General features: G+C 42.6%; 1 protein-coding gene across 1 annotated transcript in view; it reads left to right on the forward strand.

The window, feature by feature from the left end:
• Nucleotides 1–417: 417 nt before the first annotated feature.
• COL20A1 (collagen type XX alpha 1 chain) overlaps nt 418–13,041 on the forward strand; it is a 109,457-nt gene continuing 96,833 nt past the window's right edge. Inside the window, 1 exon segment of the mRNA XM_020981572.2 lies at nt 418–807. Coding sequence (XP_020837231.1) covers nt 722–807 — 86 coding nt within the window. The 5' untranslated portion in view covers nt 418–721.

The raw sequence follows: 13,041 nt of genomic DNA on the forward strand, positions 1-13,041 counted from the left end.
CCTTATTTTATAAATGAGGAAATTGAAGCCCAGAGAGTGACTTTCCCAAGGTCACAGTTGTTGAGTGGCAGAATTGGGGACTCGAACCTACTTCGAGGGCGCAGGCCGTGAAGTTACAGGACCTAAGTTCAAATCCTGACTTATCGGTGGGATCTTCGACACATGAACTACAATCACTCAGCTCTTGCTTCCGTATCCTTAAAAGGAAGTGGTTGGATTAGAGTCTCTTCTAGCTCCTTAAAAAACCATTAGCTTCTCACTCTCAGGGATCTTTCCCTTATGCCATGGCCTATGTGGTTCAGGAGTGGAAGAGTGGAGCAGAATGCAGTGTGTGAAACAGCAGCAGAGAAGGCTCTGGGTGAGCTCTAGGGGCGGAGTCCAGGTAGGACTGGGGACCAGGCGGGGCCCCAGCTCCGGAGTTTGCAAATCAGCGGTCAGAGGCCTCGGGGGCCCCTCCTCAGTCCTGCCCCCTGGAGGAAAAACTTAAGCTGCCACTCGAAGGGCACCTGTCCTTGAAAGAGTAGGTTGGCGGAGCTAAATTTTCTGTTCGAGTCCGGAGCTACTAGTCACCACCATAGCCGCTGCTGGCCCCAGACCACCCAGATCCAAGACAGTCTGTGGGCAGGGCGGAGTGGGAGTGAGGAGGGAAGAAGTAAGGGTGCCGTGCTTCCGAAGGTGTTATAGAAGGAGTCCAGCCCTAGGGTCCAAGTGAGCAGCGGACATGGAGGGCGCGCCCAGTAACCTTCGGAAGAAGGCGGCGGAGCGGCAGTACCGGGCGGAGGTGATGCTGGCGGGGGAGCAGCTGAGGTAGGTACTGTGCCGGGACCAACGAGGAAGAAACCCCGGCCTGAAGGGCAGGGAACTCATCCCTTCCTTACCGATGACCCCCTAGGCTCATAGCACTTGGAGCTGAAAGGGATCTTACAAGTCCTCTAGTTCAACTCATCCTTTTTCTATCCTCGACCCCCATTTTACATATGAGGAAAATGAGGCTCAGATTGGGGAAATGACTTGTTATGGTCGGTTGTAAAACTAGTTAAGTGGTCAAGCTGGCATTTGATCCCTCATCTTCCGACTACAGCTCCTGCTTTCTCAACAATATATCATGAAGGGAAAAGTAAAACTGATGAAAGAAAAGCGGCTAATGAATGCGTTGGCAAAGCTCTGGTCTTGAAGCCTGAAACCTGCGGGGAAGAAAGCGGCGGAACTGGGTTAGAAACGGGGTCGAAGAAAGTTGGATGGGGGTAGGGGGCGGGGAGGTGAGACGAGAATAGAGGGATGTGTTTGGAACCAGAGCCCAACAACAGCAACCTTTTTCTCTTAGTGTGGTATTTCTGATCGACTGTGTCCTGTGTGTTTCAAAGCTTAGAGAATGCTGTACCGGTTGTCTAGGAAAAAGGCAAGTGACAGAGTCTCTCTGTCTGTCTCCGTCTCTCTCGCTCTCTGACTTCTGTCCCCATATCTCTGTGTCTATCTCTCTATCTCCCTTCCTCCTCTTTTCTCCTCCTTCCCCCTCCCCCTCCCTCTTGCTGTATCTCCCTCTATTTCCCTCCCTCTCCTCCTCTACCTCTTTTTCTCTCCTCCCCCTCTCTTCCCTTCTTCTTCTCCCCACGTCTCTTGGGTCTCTTGGCTCCCTACCGAGCCAGACTCTGTTCCATTTCCTTTCCTCCATTACAATGCTGTATATTGCAACTCCTTTTCCAGACTGAATTCAAACTTCTTTCCTTGTAAGGGTTTGTGAAGTTTTCTCACATTGGAGAAATAGACCTGTTGGTAAATGTTTGACAATCGGCACACTTTGAAATTTAATTTTCATTATTAACATAATTTTCTTAAGTATAGACAATCAACAAAACAATAAATCAACCCCTGATTTATAGCATTTGCTGATTTTCTTAGGTGTAAATATACACAACTGAAAATTTCAACAATTGGGCTGGAGCCAGCAGTGGAAAACCCTAAAGCAAGCTTGATTGAGAGATCTTGAAAACCTGAATCTGAATGTTGAGAGTAGACAGATTTCACTCAGGCCTCCGTTTCCAGCCCCTTTCTTTTCTTTCCCTTGGACTTGAAATTGGGAGGATGTCCCTCCTCTTCCTTTGCTTACTAATCATGGAGAGTCCAACACTGTAAAGCGAACTGATCTGTTCCCCCTCCCTACAGAACTTCTAGTCTCCCAGCTTTTTAACTTTTTTTACCCTTGAGTCTGTCCTTGGCTTTTCCCCATAACATTGGCTTCATGCCTATACCACAGGCCACACACACACACACACACACACACACACACACACACACACACACACACTCCCTCCTTTCACAGCATATACATGAAGAATGAGAAATTCTGTGGCTAGAAGTTAGTAGATGTTTATTAAGTGCCTACTATGTGCTGGGCACTGTGCTGAGCTAGAACATAGTGTAAGGTAAGATGACAAAATCTGGGTCTAGTGGGAGACATAAAAGGAAAAACTTCTATAGTTTCAATGGCACCTAACCCGAGTCAGGTTAGAATGAAAACTACAGATCTGGATTGACTCAGAGGAAAAGATAAGCTGTCTGTAGTAGGGAAGTTCTAAAGAGGAGGAGGATGGAAGTCTGAAGTCATGGAGGGGATTAAGAGAAGGAACTTGTCCACTCCATCAGGGGACTTGGAAAGGAACTCACTCTTGGGGAAAGTTATAGCACAAGTCAGAGGTCAAACTTTCTTCACTCAACAGAGCAAATTTGGAGTAGTGATTAGGCTAGTTATATGAAGGCTAGGAACATAAACATTTAAGAATATAAACATTTTAGAAAGTTCCGAATGATAGATTAGTAACCAGATACTGAGGAGGTTTGAAGGGCTTTGAGAGGTGGTGAGATAACCGTTTATTTTTATTTAAAGAAAAGAATCTGGAGTTTTAGTGGACAACAAGTTTAATATGAGTCAATCATGACAAGACAGCCAGGGAAGCTGATTTGATCTGAGGCTGCATTAAGAGAGGAATAGCGCTCAGAATAAAGAAAAAGACACTTTCCATATGCTTTACTTGAGTCAGACCACATCTGAACTATCGAGTTCACTTGGGGATGCCACATTTTAGGAAAGACATTGATAAAGTGGAATGGTTCCAAAGAAGGATGACCAGGGGACTCAGACCAGACTATACATAGATCTGTGAAAGGTCTGGGGGTGTTTAGCCTGAAGAAATAAAGACTTATGGGATGAGGGAGAAGGAATCTGATAGATTTTTTTTTTAAATGAGGCAATCAGGGTTAAGTGACTTACCCAAGGTCACACTGGTCTGAGACCGGATTTGAACTCAGGTCCTCCTGACTCAGGGCCGGTGTTCTATCTGCTGTGCCACCGAGCTGCCCCTTAGATGTTTTGAAGTATTAGAAGGGCTGTAATGTGAAAGAAGTATTAGACTAGTTCTGCTTGGCCCCAGAGGGCAAAACTGAGAGCAATGGGTAGACATTATTAAGAGGCAGATTTCAGCTCCATATAGAACTTCAGTCCCCTTGGCTTTCAGTAAATCTGTTCAATGTGAAAGGAAATATATTCATGATTCACTGTGCATATTCATGTAAGAGATAAAATAGATTAATTTTTCACAACAAAAAGTAAGATTCGATATGCTTCTCAAGATTATACCAAAAAAAATTGTAAATTCATTGATTGGAAATCATTTCCCCAAAATCAAAAAAGAATATTCTTGATATCCCCTTAACAGGCCTCTCATAACAAAATTTGGGAAGCCCTAGACTAATAGTTATGAGGTCTCTTCCAACTCTGAGATTCTATGAGTGGAGTGATGCAGAAGACCTGTCGTCATGTCTCAGCTCTGCCATTAACTGCACAAGTTGCCTTGGGAAAATCACTTCTCCCTGGTACAGTGGAAAGAAAGAGTGCTGGATGTGGGCTCAGAAGACATGGGTTCAGCTCTCAGGCCTGCTCTTTGCTACCTGCGTGACCTTCAGAAAATCACTTAAATTGTCTGCACCTTCATCTGTGAAATGAGGAGTTATAGTATATGTCCTCTACAGGCCCCTTCTAAATCTAATCCTTGAATCCTAAGATCTAGGCTCTGTCTAGAGGATTGTCATCCTCTCTTCCAATCAGTCCCCTGATAGGATGTCTGCAGGACTCAGGATCTGACCCTAGTATCATTTTAAAAATTGTTTTGGTTGGATATGACCCAATGATACTTGCTCTCTGTCTTCAAATATTTGAAGAGCTGTCACATGAACGAAGGTGTGGCCTGTCTAGCCCAGACAGAACCAAAGAAACAGAACCAAGAACAACTGAGTAGAGTTTTCAAAAAAGCAAATTTAGGCTTAAGGTTAGGAAGGACTTCCTAAAAACTAGAGCTATCCAGAATAGAATGGATTATCTTGAGAGTTATTATGTTGCCCCCTTCCTTGGAGATCTTCATCCAAAGTTTGGGTGAACACTTGTCAGATTTATTATAAAGAAAATTCCTTTTGAGGAGAAGTTGGAGTAGACAACAGCTAAAAGGTCCCTTCCAATTCTCAAATTCTGTGTTTTCTCATAGGTTTACATAGGATTTGGGGGATGTGTTGAGATGGATAAATTAGTTTGGCATTTGGAAGGGAAGAATTTCTTGGGAAGGGAGGAGAAAACCTTGGAGCAATCTGTGTAGGTGTCTAAGGGGACTGAGTACTGCATACTCAGCCCACTGGGGCACATACAGACAGCTAGCTCTGGAAATTCAATGCAGGAGAGCTTTCTGAGAGTGAGTGAATACTTGGCATTGCTCTACTTCTAGATCCTTCCACCCTTCCTCTAGACCACTGACATTCCTCTAGGTCATTTCAGCAAATACCTGAAGGCAGTGGAGGTGAAGGTCATGGTCTGTGCACTCAGCCCTGCATGCAGATGGAGGGTGGTTCTGAGGTGGTGCTTCAGAAGAAATGTCCTGAACTCCTTGCAAGTGAGGGTGCCCTGTCTACCCTACTGAGAGGCTCAGCCCTAGGAAGCTCCTATTCTCAGAAGTTCTAAAGAGGGGGAGGAGGGGCATTGTAGCTACAGGATGATATTGTTACCTAGTACCTGCACCTGTCTGGGAATAAAGAGGCCTGGGTTCTAGCTGTGCCACGAACTAGCTGTTTGACCTTGGGCAAGTAATTTCTCTCTGGGCCTCTCTTTGTTTGCAAAATGAAGTGGATTAAGACTTCCGGTTAAGTAGAAGATTAAGTTAAGCAGAGAAGGTTCAGAGCCACTTGAATCCTACAATTCTCTGTTCTAGGTTCTAACCAAAGGAGAAAGCCCTGAGGATTTGGAGGGTGAAACCCTCTTTGGGGGGCAGCAGCTAGAATTGCTCTGATCCAGAAATGCCCAGGGGACCAAAAGTCTGGAGCAATCTGATTTGAGACCTTCCAGATGCTCTATTATTTCATATGGTGCTAGAAATATTAGCTATAAGATAGGAATAAGTTATTGGAGGAATAGGCAAAGGCAAAGAAGAAACAAATTATTGCTTCTTGTAAATGATAGAATGATCTCCTTAGAAAACTCTTGAGGTTCAACTGAAAATGAATTGCAACAATTAATAACTTCAGCAAAGTAGCAGGACGTAAAATAAACCTATACAAATCATCAGCCTTTACATATATTACTGACAAAACCCAGCAGGAAGAGATTCAAAAATAAAATTCAGACTGAGTACATAATGTGTAAGAATTTGAGAGTCCATCTACAAATGCAAGGATGTTATAAATACAATTACTAAACACTTTCTACAGAACTAAAGATGGACAAATAGTTGGAGAGACATGAATTGCTCATGGCTGGGTCATGCCAATATAATGGATCGGAGTACAGAGAACTGTAGGATTCGGGTGCCTCTGAACCTTCTCTGCTTCTCTAGTCAGATTTCCAGTTTGTTACCTGGCTTTTTCTGTCTTCCCAGGTTGGGATATCCCATAGGCTTCTTGACTGAAGTTTTGTATAGTTCTAATCCAGATGAAGGCACTTACTATAGCTTCTCTTTGGAGTATTTGATTATTATTTAGTCTGTTGCAATTTTAAAATCTCTTCTGAGTACATGTGGGAGACTTGGGTTCTTCTGTGACCTTGCAGGCATCTGATGAAAAAAAACAAAACAAAACAATACCAACCAAACTGCCAAAAGGTTACTTTATGGAGCTAGAAAAAATTAGCAACAAAATTCATCTGGAAGAAAAAAAAGGTTAAGAATCTTAAGGGAAAGCATGAAAAAAAAAAGTGGGAAGGAGGCCTGGCAGTACCAGACATCAAACAATACTACAAAGAATTAATTATCAAAACTGCTTGGTACTAGTTAAAAATGTTTTTAAAGTTGGTTAGTAAAATGTCAGGCATAAAGATCCAAAAGCAAATGAGCAGAAAACAGAAAATAAACAGTTATTGGGATGAAAACCCACTATCCCATTAAAACTTATTGGAAAATTTGAAAACAGCTTGACATAAGTTAGGGTTAGATGACCATTTCACTTTATATAGTGCAATAAGTTCCAAATGGATGCATGCCCTAGATATAAAAGGCCACATCATAACCAAATTGGAGGAGCAAGGAAAGAGATACCTTTCACAACTACTGACGAAGAAGAGCTCCTAACCAAACAAGGGATGGAGATTATTGTGAGAGATAAAATAGACAGCTTTCGTTATATAACATTGAAAATCTTTTTGCACAAACAAAATCAAGGAAAATTAGAGGGGAAATTGTAAAAAAATTTCTCTGATAAGGCATAATATCCAAGACAGATGGGGAACTTAGTCAAAGAATGAGTCCTTCCCCAGTAGATGATGGTTCTAGGGTACGAACAGGCAGTTCTCAAATGTCAACAATCCCAAATCACAACTAATAAGAGAAATGTAAAGTAAGACGACTCTGAGGTTCTGACAGACAATGTTTGGAGTAAATATGGGAGGACAGGTACCCTAATAAGGCTGGTAGTTGGTATAGTAGATAGGGTGCTAGGACTGCAGTCGGGAAGACTTGAATTCAAATCCTGCCTCAGACATTGACTACTCATGTGACCCTGGGCAATTCACATAACCTCTGTTTGCCTCAGTTTCATCAACTATAAAATGGAAGTAATAATAATCCTCTACCTTTTAAGGTTGTGAGGATCAAATGAAATAATAATTGTAAAAAGTGCTTAGCACAGTGCCTGGCACATAACATACACTTAATGTTTGTTTCCTTCTGAATGCATTGTTGACAGAGGTGAGAGCTGTTCTGGAAAAAAAGAAATTAGAACTATAACCTCAAAAGTCACTAAACTGCATATCTTTTAGCTCAGGAATATCACTACTAGGCATAAACTCTGAAGAGGAAAACAAAGTACTTATCTGTTTAAAAATACTCTTAACAGCACTTTTAGTTATAGCAAAGCACTAGAAAGTAAGAGGGTAAAAAGTAAGATGATTCCCCATCAATTGGGGAATAACTGAACAAATTATGATACATGAATGTAATGAAATACTATTGTGCCATGAGTCACGATGACAGCTACGTGGCTCAGTGGATAGTGCTCTGGGCCTGAAGTTAGTAAGACTTTTCTTTCTTAGTTCCAATCCTTCCTCGGATGCTTACTAGCTGTGTGACCCTGGGCAAGTCACTTAACCCTGTTTGCTTTAGAATTCTCATCTGTAAAATGAGCTGGAGCCCAAACCCCTCCAAACACCTGTAAAAATGGCTCTAAGCAAATTCTAGTGCAGCAGAACCCACAAAAAGACAGAGTGGAACAAATTTCCAGCCCAAGACAACCTGGATGGTTGATTAGAAAGGTCTATCATGCTCAGCTGGGAGAGAAACATAGTTCAGCATGGGTGTGCAGGCAAAAACCAGGCTTCAGAGCACCTGGAGCAGGTTTCAGAGGACTGAATCATGGGCAACTGTGGTGTTTTCCAGACTTTTCAACCCACAAATGCCAAAGACAGCTTAGGTCAGTAGGAAAGTTGGTGACTGCGGTGGGAGAGAAGCTGGGTCCCAGCCCCAGTCCCTGCATGCCCCAGGGCAGCAGCTGCTCCCAGAGTTTCTGGCCCACAGACTGAGGAAGAATGGAGTGGCTGATCAGAGGGGTATTGCAGGGATCTCTTTGTTGGTGCTGAGACAGGATTCTCTTGCTTTGCCTGTGCTTGGATCTGGGTCACAGTTCTGGGTGGCAAGGTGGAGTGCTGGCATGGTGGAGCTTGTAGTGGCAGTAAAGAGAGAATCCTCCTCACAGTTTCAAGGCAGAAAAGAGTGCTTGTGGTCACTCATAGACCAGAGCAAAGGCCAGGAAAGGAGTAAACACCTCACTCTTGATCTTAACACCTTGAAAGAACTGAAAACTTACACTTCTCTAGAAGTATCTCTGAAAAGAGCTGCACAAAACTCCCCAAAGCTTGGGACAGTACATTCTCCACACTGGAAGCAGACCCCTACCTTAACAAAAAGTTTAAAACTCAAGTAATTCGCTGGGATCATGAGCAAACTGTGCAAACAAAGTCAGACATAGAATCTTTCTTTGGTGATAAAGAAGATCAAAACATACAACCAGAAGAAGACAACAAAGTCAAAGCTCCTACATCCAAAGCCTCCAAGAAAAATATGAATCAGTCCCAGGCCATGGAAGAGCTCAAAAAGGATTTTGAGAAGCAAGTAAGAGAAGCAGAGGAAAAAACTGGGAAGAGAAATAAGAGTGATGCAAGAAAATCATGAAAAACTAGTCAACAGCTTGCTAAAGGAGACCCAAAAAATACTGAAGAAAATAATACCTTAAAAATAGCCTAACCCAAATGGCAAAAGAAGTCCAAAAAGCCAATGAGGAGAAGAATGCCTTAAAAAAAAATGAGCTGGAGAAGAAAATGATAAACCACTCCAGTACCTCTGCCAAGAAAATCCCAGATGGGGTCATGGAGAGTCAGATATGACTGAAAAACAACTTAACAGCATGAGCAATGACAAAAGAGATAGAGTCAGAGGAACCCGGGAAGACATTTAAATGAATGTGAAGTGAAGTGAGCAGAATCAGAACAAATTTATACAATGACCACAACACTATAAAAAGAAACAACCTTGAAGCAGCTAAGTGGCACAGTGGATAGAGCACCGGCCCTGGAGCCAGGGGGACCTGAGTTCAAATCTGGCCTCAGACCAAACACTTGACACTTACTAGCTGTGTGACCCTGGGCAAGTCACTTAACCCCAATTGCCTAACAATTAAAAAAAAAGAAACAGCCTTGAAAGACTTAAAACCTCTTATCAATTCAATGCATGAACGATCCCAAATCTACAGGACTGATGATAAAGCATACCACTTACCTCTTGGCTCAAAGTTAATGGTTTAGACATGCAGAATGAGACATATTTTCAGAAATGGCCAAGGTGTGGATTTATTTAGCAACTTCATTTATTTGTTACAAAGGAGGGATCCTTTTTGGTAGGGTTTTTCTGTAGGAGTTGTGGAGGGGAAGGGAGCTAGTGATGCTTCCTAAAAATGAAAAGAAAGAAAAAAGTGTCATCAAAAACTTTTTTAAAAAAAATACACAGAAGAAAGCAGAAGGAAGTTCAGTGGAGACACAAGACACATATTGAATATATATAGATGTGCATGTGTGTGTGTGTGTGTGTGTGTGTGTGTGTGTGTGTATACAAGTCGGCTGACTTCTCAGTATTCTTGGCTATTCTTATAACTTGCAAAGAAGGTACATACTTGTGTGACTAGAGGGAATTTCCTAACCAGGGTATTCCCTGACCCAATGAAATCACAAGTCCAGTCCCTACCTATCCTTTTAAAAATTCAAGTTGTATATCATAGAGATTCGCATTTTCATATATAATCCTCTTTTTCTATTCTTTGAATATGGGAATGCTCATGTTTGTTGGTGTTTGTCAAGTCCAAAATAACAAAAAAATAAAATAAAAAATTCATTTTAAAGTGAAACAGGTTAGATTAGATGATCTATCTCTAAAGTCTATTCCAGCTCTAGCCTTCTCTGAGTCTATGAGTTCAGTGAGATGCCTGTCCAGAATGGGACTGTGTCTTGAGAGGCTGAGGGTGGGTGGCCACAGAGCACCTTTTCCTGGGGTCAGCCACATGCCCAGTCACTTCAAAAGCCACTCTATGCTTTCTGTATAATCTGCCAAATGATACAATCCCCTTCCCCAAAACAGCTAAAATCCCCTGCTTCTGAGTCACCCTGAATGATCACATTTAGTGGTTAGAAGCTTTGGAACAATCAATCAATTCATAAGGAATGGAATTGCCGAAGGACCTCAAATGAACCAGGCCTAAGAGCCCTCCCTACTTCCATATGAGCTGATTCCACAGTAGAAAGAGGTTGTATTTGGAGTCAGAAGATCTAGGTTCTAACGCTACCTCTATAAATTACCATCTGTATGACTTTATCTGTGAAATGAGGGATTTGGACTAATGACTCAGGAAATCCCCTCCAGCTCTAAATCTATGATACTATGATACACTCTGAAGGCTTCAATAATTTCTGTCTCCCCCTCAGTTCTCCCCTCCATCTTTCCCCTATTTCTCACCCTGCTTGCCTTCTGTTTCCTCTTCCTTCTCTGGGCTGCCTTTTTCTCTTCAGTCTCTCTTTTTTCACCCTTGCTTTTTGTCTTTCCTTCTTCCCCCTAGTTCTTTCTCCTCCTCCTTTCCCCAGGCTTCTCCTCATTTTTCCCTTATATCTCCCTTCTGTCTCACCACTTCCCTTTCCTTTTCTTCCCATTTCTCTCCTTTCCTCTTTTCTAATTCATTCCTTCTCCTTCCTCCTTATCTTCCTCTGTCTTCTCCCTCCATTTGTCTTTCCCCTGCCCTTTCTCCATCTTTCTCTTTCTTCTTCTCACTTCCTCCAAACTTCCTTCTTCCTCACTCCCCAGAAAAATCAATCATTGTTTCTAACTCTCCTGACACCTTCTTTCCTTCTTGATTGACAGGTTCAGAAGTCTGAGGATGATCTGTTGTAGTGGATAATCACCACCCTGTAAGACAGGTGGTCACTCACTGTCTGGTGGTCCCAGAGATCCTCTCTGTGCTTTGTGGAAGTTGGAATAGAGTGTACATACTGTACTTTAGACTGAGCTAGGTGGCTTAGGATGATGGGGTCCAGGGCCTTATTGCCCCAGAGCTTAAGGGCCAGAGAAGAGATCCATGGTTCCCTTGGAGAAATTCAAAGCAGACAGTTTTACAGATATATCCAGGGAGAAGATGTTCCTTAGGATTCTCTTGGGAGCTAGGGAAGACAGTGCTGTCCTGGCTCTTGTTTCTTAGGAACCATTATAAAAACAACTTTGAAGCAAAATTGGGACCACTGTGGAAAGCGTCGAAGATAATTCAGACTGTGTGTGTGTGTGTGTGTGTGTGTGTGTGACAGAGACAACACAAAGCAGTTCCCTTTCAGTTTTGATTGCTTCTCACCTGTTTTTGCTATTTCCCCATCCAAGATCAAAACTAAAATGTATTTTTTCATTCTCTCCCCCTCCCTCAGTTTGGCATTAAAAAATGTTCCATTCCCACTCATCTCCCCAGACTGAGCACTGACTCTGACATCACCACAGTCTCAGATAAAGTCTTAGAGTTGCCTCACTGCCCCAAGGCTGGGGCTGCATCAGCCATATGCTTGTGACCCTTAGACATCATCTTATACCCACCAGTTATCCCTATTTTAAGATTAGCTAAAATTCTTGCCACATTGAGTTAGAGGCAGTTGGGAAGTGTGTGTGAATTGGCCATGTTTCTGAAGAGAGATATTGTGTTCACCTATTGTGAAGCTTTTCATTCAACCTCTTTTTTGAGACATCTTTTAATACTGCATCCTCCCAGCTTCAGATAGCCCTTAGATGGCAGAATATGCAAGCAATAATTCCTCTTCTCCATCCTGCTTTGTCTATAGCAGCATCCCATTAATGGTGAAGGTAATCCAAAATTGCCAGGAATTCAACTTTAAAGAATTGGAAGCTGTTCCTTCCTCCATCAGAGCTGTTTAATCTAACCTCTCTGCCTCCACCCCAATTTGCCATGAATAAAGAAGGCTTATTATGAAACAGGGATAACTGAGGGTATCCTGAGTATTGTGATGGTATCCAGGAAATGTTCAAAGACCTAGAAGAAAGAATCCAGTACAGCAGAGATCTTCTACAGAGTTTTCAACAGAAGGACAGGGATGAAGAATTGTACAAGAATGGAAGGCATGGTTGGTCTGGAAGCTGCCCCAGGGGAGAGAGCACTGCACCCAAATGGCTCTGCAGGAAAAAATGAAGCTGGTGACCTTGCACAGCCCTCCCTCACTTAAATCAGATTCACTTGCAAGTTACGGTATCACCTTACTGATGTCATGGTCCTCTTCCAGAACAAAGGACAAACAACCCTTCCTCCTGACCTTTCTTCAACTTTAAGAATTATTTATTAAGTGCCTACTGTATTCAGAGCACTGTGCTGGGTGCTAGGGTGACTAGACATAAATATGGGTAATGGAAATGCTGCAGTAGTGAGGGATGAGGCAGCTAAATGGCCCAATGGCAAGAGGTTTTTTTGTTTGTTTGTTTTTAGGCAATTGGGGTTAAGTGACTTGCCCAGGGTCACACAGCTAGTAAGTGTCAAGTGGCTGCTCTGAGGCCGGATTTGAACTCAGGTCCTCTGAACTTCAGGGCTGGTACTCCATCCACTGTGCCACCTAGCTGCCTCTGGCAAAAGTTTTTGACTTAGAGTCAAAAAGACCTGAGTTAAAATCTTATCTCACACTTTCTATGAGACCCTAGGCAAGTCACTCAACCTCTATCTGTCTTAATTTCCTTATCTATAGAATGGGGATAATAATAACACCTACCTCCCAGGACTTCTAGGAGGATCAAATGAGATAAAGCTCTTTGAAAAACTTTAAAGCACCATATAAATGCTAGTTATCCTTCTGATACATCCCAGGTACAAGAAATAATATTTCTTCTCTCTTCCTGTATCTTTGTAGCTCCTCTGGGATTTGGTGCTCCCCAGGATCCCCACCTCTTACTGGTGCTAATAATGTTCCAAAGGCTGGAAACTACTGGTAGTTCAGGGTCC

The sequence above is a fragment of the Phascolarctos cinereus genome, unplaced genomic scaffold (genome assembly GCF_003287225.1).
Source record: "Phascolarctos cinereus isolate Bilbo 61053 unplaced genomic scaffold, phaCin_HiC Scaffold_2;HRSCAF=192, whole genome shotgun sequence".
Lineage (NCBI taxonomy): Eukaryota > Metazoa > Chordata > Mammalia > Diprotodontia > Phascolarctidae > Phascolarctos > Phascolarctos cinereus.